This window comes from Marmota flaviventris, chromosome 10, assembly GCF_047511675.1.
Source record: "Marmota flaviventris isolate mMarFla1 chromosome 10, mMarFla1.hap1, whole genome shotgun sequence".
NCBI lineage: Eukaryota > Metazoa > Chordata > Mammalia > Rodentia > Sciuridae > Marmota > Marmota flaviventris.
In genome coordinates, this window is record NC_092507.1 from 15,524,524 (window position 1) to 15,537,174 (window position 12,651).

At 53.3% G+C, this 12,651-nt stretch overlaps 1 protein-coding gene across 2 annotated transcripts in view; it reads right to left on the reverse strand.

Annotated features, from left to right (window-relative positions):
- Positions 1-12,651, reverse strand: part of Ece1 (endothelin converting enzyme 1) — a 94,988-nt gene that overhangs the window by 44,938 nt on the left and 37,399 nt on the right. Inside the window, exons 1-2 of one of the 2 annotated variants that reach the window (XM_027937278.2) lie at positions 6,781-6,884; positions 6,564-6,650 (exon numbers count right to left, since the gene is read on the reverse strand). In XM_027937278.2, the coding sequence (XP_027793079.1) occupies positions 6,564-6,650; positions 6,781-6,834 (141 nt within the window). In that variant the 5' untranslated portion in view covers positions 6,835-6,884. Of the gene's footprint in view, positions 1-6,563; positions 6,651-6,780; positions 6,885-12,651 lie in introns of those variants that run through there. The other variant, XM_071617443.1, reaches the window with a different exon arrangement.

The following is a 12,651-nucleotide window of genomic DNA, read 5'->3' on the forward strand; positions in this document are numbered from 1 at the left end:
GGTTTTGATACCCAGTACCCCCCCCCCCAAAAAAAAAGCCTTGTATTAAGGTGAAAGCCATCGGTGCTCAGACACACACACACACACACACACACACACACACACACGGCACTCAAAAGTTCATAAGGTGCTTTTTTAGGCATCGGTGACCTCATCCCATTTACCTGGGCACTGATAATCAGAGGGGCCCATGGGTTTGAGGCAGGCACTGCCTCCCCTGGAGACACGGTCACTGTGCCCTCTGCCTGGCCATGGTTTTGCCCCTGGACTTGTCGCGGCCTTCCTCCTCCTCCTCCTCGTGGCCTCTCCTGCCCCAGCCGTTGTGGCTCAGCTCACAGGGTGCAGAGGCTCCCCTCTGCTGCAGCCAGCGTTAGGAGGCTGGAGGGCACACCACGAGGCTTGGGGAGACACAGGACACCCTCGCCATGTTGGGAGACTCAAAAATGCTGAGGTGAGGGGACACGGAGGCCAGCCAGAGCAGAGGTACTGAGGAGGGGGAAGAGGGGGGGACAAACCAGAAGGCAGAAGAGGGAGGAGCGGGGAGCACGGGGAGGAAGAGGCACTGATGGCAGCTGGGAAATGCTTGCGTGCCTGGCGTCCTGAGCCTTCTGATTTGTCACAGACGGTATGATTCTGGTTTTGTCCCTAAGAGTAGGTACTAGCGTTAGCTCCAGAAGAAGCACAGAAGGGGGGCGGAGGAGAAGAATAAGGAGAGAGGACAATGAGGCGCCCCATCTCTCCAGGACTGGCGCCCCGTCCCAAGGCGACCGTGCCACGTGCCAGAGGAGCCGAGTCAAGCTGGGAGTCCTTGTTCGATGTCAAGCAAAGTGTTGAATCTAAACAGATGGTGTCTGCTGGAAATTAAATTAGAATTAGGCCAGAATTGAATTAAAAACTCATAGTTCCAGGCAAGAACCACAAACAGAATCTGAAAAGAGATTCTTAACCCGTGGCATGTTTTTGGCTCGACTTGTGCTGCCGGGCCAAGGCCTCCTGGTTTCTGCTCAGGCCTCACCTCGAAGGGCAGAGCGGATCCAGAGGCAGCTCCCCGGGGCAGGGAAAGTCACCTGGCAGCACTGGCCAATTCTGGGTGCAACGGACAGGGCAGAGGCTGGGCCAGGTACCACTCTGCTCCCTCCGGCCACCTGCTCAGCCAAGTCCCTTTTCTCTGAGCCCCCACTGCACCTGCCTTGCCCCCTGCATAGGACCCTGGGGACCATCCCAGGAGATGATGTCACAGCAAGGGGAGAGGTGAGCGATTTCTCGCTTTCCTTTTAGTAACAAGGGCCTGTCAATCATGGGAGACTGGGCTGTGGCCAGTTAGAGGGCAGAGGATTAGTGGCAAGCAGCCCAATCCATCTTGGGGAACATCACTGGGAAGTGGCCCTTGGCCAAAGTCCAGAGCCAAAGGCTGGAAGATGGAGCTGCGAGCCGGGTGGGCGCTCCCCGCTGGCTGGCCTTATTTCCTAGCATCATCCTGTGAGGCACAGAGAGAACGAAAGCAGTAGGGAAAGGAGAGTCTCCCCGCAGAGAGCAGCGGAGGAGACCAAGGAGGAAGCACTGGATCCAGAAAAGCCTGGGGGTGGGGGGGTGGGGAGAACTGAGCTGCCGGGCCCAGGAGTTCCCAGGGTTTCCACAGCCAAAAAAACAAAGCCCTAATCGGGGATAAAGATTCGGTTACAGAACCAAGTGTGCGGCTCACCTAGCCTTTCAGCAAGAACGAGTTCTGCAGGTGAGGACGGGGACCGCCTGGGGCCCAGGAGCCTCGCCAGTAGCAGCAGGGGCGGGGAGCCTGGCTCTCAGAGTCGGGGAGCCAGGTCCCCCAGTGACCAGGCCGCATGGAGCGGCAGACAGGAAGCCATTTTCAAAGGTCTGGTGGGGAGCCCACCCCCTGCCTCCAGAAGCCCAGCTGCTCTGAGGGCTGGCAGGGGACCAGGCTGCCCTGGAGTCAGCCTTTCAGAACAGACAGACCGTGACCTAGCGGGGGGCCCCTGCCTCCACAAGGGTGTCAGTTTGGGGAAGTTTCTTTCATTACAGTTTCCATGAGGTGGACTTCCTGCTGAGGCCACTGGGGTCAGCCCAGAGCAAACCTATGGTGCCTTGTCCCCCGCCATCTGCCTGAGCCCTCCCTACCATCCGGTCCCCAAGCCTGATCTTTGAGTAATAGCTTAAAATTTTCCCATCATAGGGGAGGGGACACCTTGCAGGTCCGATATTTAGAGAAGCACTTCCCAGCTGTCTTTGATTTCCAGAATGAATACCCAGATCTCTGTGGCACAGGGAAGAAAGAAGTCAGAGGCCGGCCGAGCCTCCATCACATGCGCCTGGGCAGCCTCTGGGCCTCATCAGTGTCCCCTCTCTTAAGTGAGGAAGCTGGGATGAAGCCCCACATGGGACTGTCTCAGATTCTAGAACCTTCAGGCCAAGAGTCTAATCTTGTAACTGGTAGAGAGTTGAAAGGCCCCCTGCTAAGCAGAGAAGGCTTTTTTAAGTCCTGAATGGGTCTGCCTCCAGAATCACCCTCCAAATCACTGCCCTATGAACTTAAATATCTCAGTATTCCTAAAAAATAAAACTAAAAGATTTTGAGAAATCACTGGATGAGTGTCACAGGTTGTGGCTGGAGGCTTCCCAGGTTGGCTGCAGGGGCAACCAAGGCTACTTCCCTTCAAGCCCCTGAAGTGTACAAGTGTGGGGCGACCAGGCTCCGACTTTAGCAGGCCGAGGCCCAGGCAGGGAAAGCTGGTACATAAGGCCTGAGACGGTGACTTTCTCGGAGAATTCTGCTAGCAGCCAGGTCTGTGCTCTGAGCACTGAGACCACTTTCACCTCTGTGGCCTCATTTGAATACTTGCAGCAGCTCCCAGAGGTGAGTTGCAACATTATTAACCCATTTTATAAAGCTGTGTGAGTGAGCTGCTTTCAGGTCTAAGGCCACGAGGGACAGAGCGAGGGCTCCAGGTTAGGACGAGGTGCCTTAGAGGCTGAGATGTAGCTCAGCGGGAAAGCGCTTGCCTCGTGTGCACAAATCCCTGGCTTTGATCCCTAGCACCAAGAAAGAAAAGACAAAAAAAAAAAAAAAATTAAATAAATAAATAAAAATAGGCTTAGCCCTCAAACAACTCATTTGAGTGGATTGTAAGTAATTCGCCTAAAATAAGATAATAAGATAAAGGAAAACTGCTTTCAAATAAGGCATAGGTAGAACTTTCCTCCAGCTAAATTCAGCACTTTGTTAACACATCCAGTAATAAAAGTGGCAAGTGTAGCTGAGAGATGAAAATTTATATTTTCATTTATTAGCTATTGGTGTTGATCACTTTGGAATTAGAGCTAATTGCTTCTTCTTCTTCTTTTTTTTTTGGTACTGAGGATTTAACTCAGGAGCTACACCCGCAGCCCTTTTTATTTTTTATTTTGAGACAGGGTCTCGTTAAGTTGCTAAGGCTGGCCTTGATCTTGCCATCCTCCTGCCTCAGCTTCCTAAGCAGCTAGGATGATAGATGTACACCACCATGGCTGTCAAATAGCTTATTTTTATAGTTGCCAATTAAAAGAGGAAGATTTGGGGGTTCACAGTCCATCTTTAAAAGGCTAACATGGAGGGAGCAGTTATGTTTCAAGCATCCAGACCATGGAATAACCTGAAAGGCTATAGATGGTCACCTGTAGTGTGATGATAATTTCCCTAATTGTTCATCTATACTAGATTGAATAAATAATATGCACAAAAGCTACAGATTTTTTAAAAAAATATTTTCGTTGTAGATGGACACAATATCTTTATTTTACTTATTTATTTTTATGTGGTGCTGGGGATCAAACCCAGGGCCTCACATGTGCTAGGCAATCGCTCCACCACTGAGCCACAAACCTCAGCCCTCTATAGATTTTTAGTGGTGGCATGTTTTGGAAGATTTTAACATGGAAAATGATTATGAAATGGCACTGAATGCAAAATTCAGGACACATAAAGAGTGAGCTCAATTATCTTTAAACACACACACACACACACATACATACAAAAGGGACCAAGGAAGTAGCTAATGGAAGAGCACATATCCAGCATCATGCACAAAGTCCTAGGTTCAATCTCTAGCACCAAACACACACATGTATGCATAGAAAAAACTAGAACCCATTATCTCTGAGCAGTGGGATCTCTGTTTCTTTTTAAATCCTTTTTTATATTTCTCTCTCTCTCTCTTTTAACCACAAATGAGCATGTAAAGATTTTATAGGAAAAAGACCTTCAAAGGATTAAAAGCATTGAATTGAATTAATAATAATAAAAAAGTGTGCCTTGAGCTGTGCATTTGGTGCACAATGACTTGGGAGGCTGAGGCAGAAGGATAGAAAATTCAAGGCTAGCCTCAGCAAATTAACAAGACCCTGTCTTAAAAAAATAAAGGGGGAGGCAGGGGTGTTGCTCAGTGGTCGAGTGCCCCTGAGTTCAATCCCTAATACTGCAAAAAAAAAAAAAAAAAAAAAAAAAAGAACAGCAGAAACCCAACTCTGCCTTGTAAGTTGAGGTAGACAGGTCTTAACTCAGAAACGCAGGCACTGGAGAATTCACAAAATTTTGCCCTGGGCACCAAGCAAGCCAAGTGAGGTACCCACAGAAATGTCCCAGCCTGGGCTAACCCTTTTGCCTTTCCTTGCATGGCAAGTGGAAAATATACCCAGCTGGGCAGTGTGACATGGGGATACCAACTGACCTCCAATTCACATGACAGCGATATGGCCACAGGATGTCCCCAACTTGTCCCTAGGGCTCAGTTTTGACATCTATCTGTACCATGGCCATGCTGGCCCTTACTTCATAGGTCATAAAAACAACAGTGCTCCTAGCAGACGCTGGAGTGTGCATTCCAAGCACTTTCTCTGATCCCATCTCACAGATGAGGGAATGAGGACTGATGGAGACGCGGCACCTCACCCACACCCACCAGTGGGTCCCTGGCTTCAGAGTGGGCTCCCTGCACTCTGCCAGGGGGTGCACCTGGATGAATGTACTGCTGATCTGAAAAAGGCTGTAAACCCAAGTGGGCTGCTGTCAGAATAACGGCACAGCATGTGATTTTGTTGTGAATTCTGATACTTTTGTGCTGATATATTTAGAACCTTCTGGGGAAGATGAGATGGAAAAAAGATTGCTGATTAGATTCTGTTTTGATTTGTGAAGGGAAAAATGCCTGCTACAGAAAAATAACTTCCGGCTGGATTTAGCCTCTGAAGGGTTCACAGGGAAGCAGATTTAGGCAGATTGGGTTGTCTCTCCCAGACTTCTAGGTCTGTGACCAAGCTAAGTTGGGTTATTCTCCTCTCAGGGCCTCAGTTTCCCTATCTGTGAGTTGGGAGAAGTCACTCTGCAGCTCCTAGTGGTGGTCCTGAAGGTTAAGTGGGACCACATAGGTAGGAGTACTGAATCTTAGTGTGTATAGCACTTGGAATATGAGTTTGGATATCCCTGGGCCTACCTAACTAGTCCGGAGGACTTGGGGTATCGCTCAGGGGTACGGCACTTGGCTAGCATGCACCCAGGACCCTGGTTCAATCCCCAGCACTAAAAAATCAAAACAGAATTGACTGGAGAAGGAACTCAATCAATGCTACTCCCCTTTACTGCTGTCTGAATTCCAGCTTCTCAGGGGTGTGTCTGTCCAGAGCTGCGCTGTCCCCACTCTTCCTAAGTTCACCCTTGGGAGGAGTTCTGACTGGATTTCAGTTCCCCAAGCAGCCCCAAGACTCTCCTAGACACCTCTCTTGGTCTAACTGCCAGAAGTCCTCCTGGGCTGAGGGGGTCACACTCCTCCTCTCTCAGATCACAGGGCCACCCTGGGTGTTCTCTTCATTTCCAATTCATTCCCACCCCTACCTGCCCAGGTGCAAACCCCACCAGGGCTGACCCCCTGGCAAGAACTGTCCCCGGGGCAGGTGTGCAGGGCAAGGACAGCAAAAGGTGGCCTGGCTCACGGCTCTGCTGCCAGGCAGGAGCTGGCCAGTCCGGGTGTCAGATTCCCACAGGGCAGACCCTGGAGGGAGGAATCCAGCTGCCCCAGTAGGTTGAAAAGGGGCAGGGAGAGGGGGACAGAAGACCATATCCTCCCCCTCCCTTCCCCAGGAAATTCAGGTACTGGGGCAGGGAGGGGCAGGAAGGGGCAGGAAGAAAGGGTAATGTCCCCAGATAGGGTGGGTTGCCCAGGGCCATGCGTGGAATGTAGGGACTTTCATGTTAAAGCTGGAGCAGTTTTAGATCCCGCCAGCAGTGGGTTGTGGGACCCGGGACAAGTCCCACCAAACACGGGGACTGCCTCTTCTGTGACATGGTAACTGGGCCGACTCGACTCGAGGGGGTGCTCGACTCTGCCACCTGGGCGTGACCGGGAGCAGGTGTCTGGGGGATCGGGGGCAGGCCGGCCAGGCGCGGGGAGCGGCCGGCCTCAGCGGCCCTGCGGCCAGCAGGGGACCCTCCGCGCGGGGAGCGGCCGGGGTCCTGCGGGACGGGACGGGGCGGGGCGGCGCCACGCCAGCGCGCATGCCCGGGCCTGGCCGGCTCCTACCTGCAGGCCGTTGGGGTACGCGTCGCCCTCGGAGAGCGAGTCCACCAGGTCCTCCTCGTCCAGCGTGGCCCGCTTGTAGGTCGACATCTGCAAGGCCAAATGCAGCACGGACTCCCTCAGCGCCTCCATGGCTCGCGCCCGAGTGGGGAAGCGCCCGCGCCCCGCCCCGGCCGGGACACCCGAGCCGCCGGCCGCCCGCCCGCCCGCCCGCGCTCACCCCCAGCGCCGACAGCACGGCGGCCACCGGGCGCGGCGGCCACACGCTCCGCATGCTGCGCCCCGAGGTGCCCGTCCCCGCCGCCTCCGCCGCGGGATGGGGGGAGGGCCCGCCGGCGACGCGCCACCTTCGCGGGCGGGGCCTGAGCGGCGCGGCTCGGGTTCCCTCGCTGGTCTCCGAGCGGAACCCCGCAGGCCCGGAGCCCCGGAGGAGATGGGGACCCCGGCCTCCCCCGCGGGGAGGACCCCGACTCAAGACCCTAGCAGGCAGGAAGGGCCTCTCAAGAGTTCCCTCCTCAGTAATGAGGTCCCCAGTGCCAGTCGGTATCAGGCCTGGCAGTAAAGAAAGAGGTCCCCCCACTCTCAGCCCTTAGGTGGGTCCAGGGGGTGTCCCCATCAAGCTAGAAAGGCTATGCAGGGGGCTGGGCGAGGAGGGGAGGGGAGGGGAGATAAAAATGGCAGGTGTCTCCCGTCTGAGCTCTGATTGCCTCTTTCCTCTATCTCAAAAGGGTTGTTCCCCACCCCTCTTCTTTTTCTGTTTCTGGTACCCAGGGGCACTTTACCTTTGAGTCACATCCGCAGCCCTTTTTATTTCATTTTGAGACGGAGTCTCACTAAGTTGCTTAGGCCCTGCTAAATTGCTGAGGTTGGCTCTAACTTGAGATCCTCCTGCCTCAGCCTCCCCAGTGGCTGAGATTACAGGCTTGCGCCGTCACACCTGGCTAGCTCAGGGATTTTAAAGCTGGATGAATGAATTTCAGAGAATTCCAGGGAAATTTCTTGACATAGAATGAAAAAAGCCATATGCATTTGATTGGCTAAAGGTAATCCGGTGCCTGCCACACTCTTCCTCAAAGGTTGTGTCCCTTCCTGGGTACATGAAGAATTGTAGCTTTGAGAGTGCTGGAGATGTAGCTCAGGAATGGACCATTCTCCTAAGCGTGCAGAGGCCCGAGTTCCCTCCCCAGCACACAAAAACAGAACAAAGACATCATGGATTTGGACCAGGTCAAAACTCATAAGCTGTTAAACAAACCAACCACGAAAGTGACCCTTGGGTCCCCCCTCCCACAGGAGTAGAGAGCTCCACACAGGTATCCCCTCCAAGCACCCTTCCCTCGCCTTCCTCAGCCCATTGGAAGAGTGGGCTCTCTTAGGTGTCCGGTGTTTAGGTGGGGACTCTGGGGCCCAGCACTGTCCCTGCCACACTGAATCCCAAAAAGGCCTAATCCAGCAGAATCCCAGAGGACACACCACTTTAAACCATATTTTTCAGTTTCGGAAAATGCATTTTTGTTCATTCCCAGTGGATTCTCACAATCACACAGGTTCGAATGCACGGGATCAGAGCAGGGAGATGACCGACCAAGTTCTCAGGATCAGCAAGATGGTGGCTCCTCAGAGTGTCCTGGCTGCCACACCTGCTGTCTGGTGGTCTCCCCAGCAGCCAGAGCTGTCTTCAGAACCAAAGTTCTCATCTTGCCACCCCTTGCTTAAAAGCCCTCGGCCAGCCCTGGAATGACATTTACCAGGGCCCCAGAGCCCTGGCCACTCCTGTCCCTTATCTCAGGCTGCTCCTCGCCCACTCAGGCCCATCTTCTCTGGCATTCACTCTGTTCTTCAGATTCCCCAAGTTGCCCCTTCCCCCAAGATCTTTGTAGCTGCTGCTGTCTCCTCTGGAACTTTCTTCTTTCATCTTTCTCCTCTCAGCCAGCGCCTGCTTCAGGGCTCAGCTGAAATGCCACCTCCTGCAATATCCCAGCCACCCGCAGGAGCTCTGCACCTTCTCATTACAGAAGCCTGTTTGCTTTCCTTTAGAGAATTTACTGTAGTCTGTTAATACTTTGTTGTTTTTATGTTTTCATTGTCTAGCTCTTTGCCTCTTCCTAGAATCACAAGCTCTATCAGGGCTGGGACCTTGTCTGGCCTGTCAGCAGAGAATCTCCAGCCCCTGGCATATAGTAGGTACTCAACAAACAGCACCCTACTTAAAATGAATGGTAGAACAAATGGGGGGGGGCAAGTGTTAAAATGAATGGTGGAGCGAGTTGGGGAAGGTGCCTTTATATCCTCAAGATTTCTGTCTTTGTAATGTCTAAGTCCAAAGAAAACAGGGGCACAGGTCCTGGGTGAGCGGGGAGAATCTTAAAATTCTTGAAACTTCTGCCTCACTCCCCCTTGGTAGAAAAAATCCCATTGTCCCCCTCAAAGAGAGAAGGGACTTCAGAGGTGCTTCATTTGGGTTATAGCCGGGATTCTTCTACACCAGAACACTGGGTTACACCAAGAGACAGGAGTTGAAACAGCTCCTAAACTTCCTCATGCCAAAAATAAAAACTATCCCCCTTCCCATCAGCACCACTGACATGTGCTCTTGCTAAATCTACATACATTTATCGCCTGGCTTTTGTTTCTGTAAACTGTCACCACTTCCTTGGGACCCGTAGAGGAGCAATCTAGTTCTTCCTCCCCAGTTTGATCAAACTACCTAAGATTCCTTTTTCCATCCTTGGCCTATTTCTTAGGTGGGCAGGTGGACGGCCGAGTCAGGCCAGCCCCGCCCAGGCAGCCTCCCTAACTTGGCTGCCAGTAAAGTGTCAAGTGCCCGAGGGAGAGGCCCTTGAAAACGAAGCTAAATCCCGGACATCTCCCCAGGAGCCCCTGGGTGTGAGGGATTGTCACCCCCTCTCACCTACCTGTTCTCAGAAGCAGATCCGCTTGGCCCTTTTGGTGGAAAATGAAACTGAGGCTGGGCGTAACTTGCCAGTGTCCTTTAGCAAGGGCTTCCTCTCTCTCCTCTGTCTCATTTCAGAGACTTCCCTTTCTGGGAAGATCTCCTGACTACCCCCCCACCTGCTTGCCTGCTGTGTCCCAGGACAGCTTGCAGGACAGTGGTGTCTTCCACTCTGGACAGGAGGTCCAGAAGCTGGGTCTGTTGCCTCTAGGCCTCGCCTGAGGCTGCAGCCTCCAGATGTGTGAGCAAAGGTGGGAGGCAAGACAGGGAGGCTGGCCGCTGGCTCCAGGGACCAAGACCAGGCACCCTGAAGTCTACCCCGACACGGCCATACAGGAAGCTTATGTGCACCCCAAAACACTGAGATGGAGGCCTGTTTATCTTTCAGCACACAAAAGTTGAGGGCCCCCTTCCTGAAATACTGCTGCAGGCCCCCCCCCTCGAGGTGGGGAAGGCTTAGCGGGGCTCCGCTGGGTGGGGAGCACCATGGGGCCTCATTGGTGAGTGACAGTTCAACAATGGCAGCCCCACCCCCGGATGTGCTAGTCAGCCACTGTGTGGAATCCCTACACCCCCTTAGGCTTGGCCTCAGCGGGATTTAGGAAGGGCAGGGGAGAGGGGCTGCACAGACCTGACCTCCACCGTGTGCCACGAATACCTACTATGTGCCATGAACACCTACTGTGTGCCATAAAACAAAAAAAGTATCCCTCCTCTGCTTCACTTAAAGACTGAGGATCAGGGAGGAGGCAGCACTTGTCCCCTCTTGTCACCAGGCTGGAGAGCAAGGACCAGGATCTTCTGCGCTTATCTCCCAATCCTGTTGCTACTGACTTCACTAAGCAGCCTCCAAAGCCCAAGGCACACAGCTAGAAGGTGGCCAGGCCGGCCTGGGGCCCGGACTCTGGTCCATGCATTTTGCGGAGGGCGGGCTGCTTCTCCAGGTGGGGACCTCAGGGAGTCAGTGCCCCAGGAAGACCGGGGTGCTGGGCTGGCGGATGGCCAGCGCTGTGCTCCCTAATTGCCTCATTTGCGGTTGCAGATGCCACACCCGGCCCCAGGAGCGCAGGGAAAGGAGAACAACCTTGGCTTTGTGGGGAGTTTCCGCCTTGGTGTGCCTGCAGCTGCGGAGGAGGAATCTGGGCTGACTCCGGGCCTGGTGCTCAACAGAAGGGTTTGGCTGAGACCGAGAATGAGCAGTGGAACCATAGCTCCCTGCAGAATGCCCTGGTCCCCCATGTCCCCACTAGATGGGGGGAAAGTGCCAGAAACCAGTGAGGGCTGGAAGCCCTGCCCTGTGGAGATGGAAGGCCCAGGGTGGATGAGAACGAGACGTATAAATGCTCACGTTTCTGACAACAAAGGCCTCATGGCCTGGTGCCACCCGGGCACGGCCCATTTGTCTGGACAGCGTTAGTCACTCCCATGGCTCTTGCGGTTGGTTTGCCAAAGGCAGGGGATCTTCAAGGAATCCTGGAACATGTCGGAGGCAACAAACAGCAGCCCCATGAGAGGAACTCTGAGGCCAAGGGCTGATGGCCACACCCTCAACTGTCTGCACACTGTACTCCGAAGCTCAGCTCTGTAGAGATGCCGTCCTGTGGCCAAGTGCCCATCAGTTCCTGCTCCTGGTGCCCGTCACTGGCTGGCCTGTTAAACTGTCACATGGCACCCAGGGCACATGCATGTTGCCTATGAGCTAAATGCTTACATTCAGCAGGCACAGTGAGTAAAAGGTCTTTCCAAACCTCAGTTTAGAGCCTTAATCTACAGTTCCAAGCTGTGTGACCTTGGGCAAGTGACTCAGTGGTCTCTCTGAGCTCAGTGGTCCCATCTGTAAAATGAGGGAAGATTAAGATAGTTCCTCCCTCTAGGATAGCAAGACCCTGTTAAAAATAAATAAAAGGGGCTGGGAATATAGCTCAGTGGTAAGTGTCCCTAGTACTGCCAAATAAATAAATAAATAAACGGGCACGGGGTACGCGCCTATAATCTCAGGGACTCAGAAGGCAGAGGCAGGAAGATTGCAAATTCAAGGCCAATCTGAGCAACTTAACGAAGCCCCAAGCCACTTAGCGAGATTATCTCAAAATGAAAAATAGAAAGGACTGGGGATGTAGCTCAGGGGTAAAGCACCCCATCGGTTAAATTCCCAGAACTTAAATAAATATATAAAAAAGACAAACGGTCCCTCCCCGTCAGGACTGCTCTGATAACTAATATAGACAAAGTACCCGAACAGTGAGGGGCCCTCAGCAGGTGCCCACCAGGTGTTAGCTGTTATTACTGTGCCATGGTCACTTTATAAAATATCAGGTTTGAGGGGCTTCAGTTGATCTGCAATGTGTAAAGAACAAACACCCCCTCCTTGGACCGGCACTCAGGGGTTCCCCAAATGGCCCAGCCTCCCCCACCCCTCCCCTGCCCCATCTTGTCTCCTTCGACACAAGCTTGCTAGTCCCTGATACTTGCCAGGCCCTGGCTGCGAGCTGACGGGGCAGCTCTGAGTAGGACCTGGTCCCCACCTGCAAGGGGCCTGGAGCTGTTTTCTCCACAACCAGGACTCTGCCTGCTCTACTCTAACTACCCCTCTCCATCTTGATCCCCGCCTCCTCCTCCAAGAAGCCCTCCTTTCCTCCCCAGTCAGAAGGAATTGTGCCCTTCCCTCCAGTGTGCCCCAGCACAGCACCCGCAGGATATTTAGGCCTCTGGGTGTCTACCTGCGATGGCGAGAACCCGAGGGGGCAGGCAGCCATGGCTTCACCTTCGCACCTGCATCCCCGGCACCCAGCAGAGAGCCTGCTACACAGGCAGCTGGTTGGTTTATATCCCAGATTTTCACTAGGGCACAGGCATCTGTGATTTCAACCATGAAAAAAACAGAATTTACTGCTTGAATGAACTCGAGGAAGAGTCAAATAGGAGGACCGTGGGTAAAAGGCAAGACAGTAACAAAATGGCCGCCACTCTGAAGGATGACACCCTTGGACATCACTATTACTTTTTGGGGCGGGGGTACCGGAGACTGATTCAGGGGCACTTGGCCACTGCGCCACATCCCCAGCCCTATTTTGTATTTTATTTAGAGACAGGGTCTTACTGGGTTGCTTAGCACCTCAGTTTTTGCTGAGGCTGGCT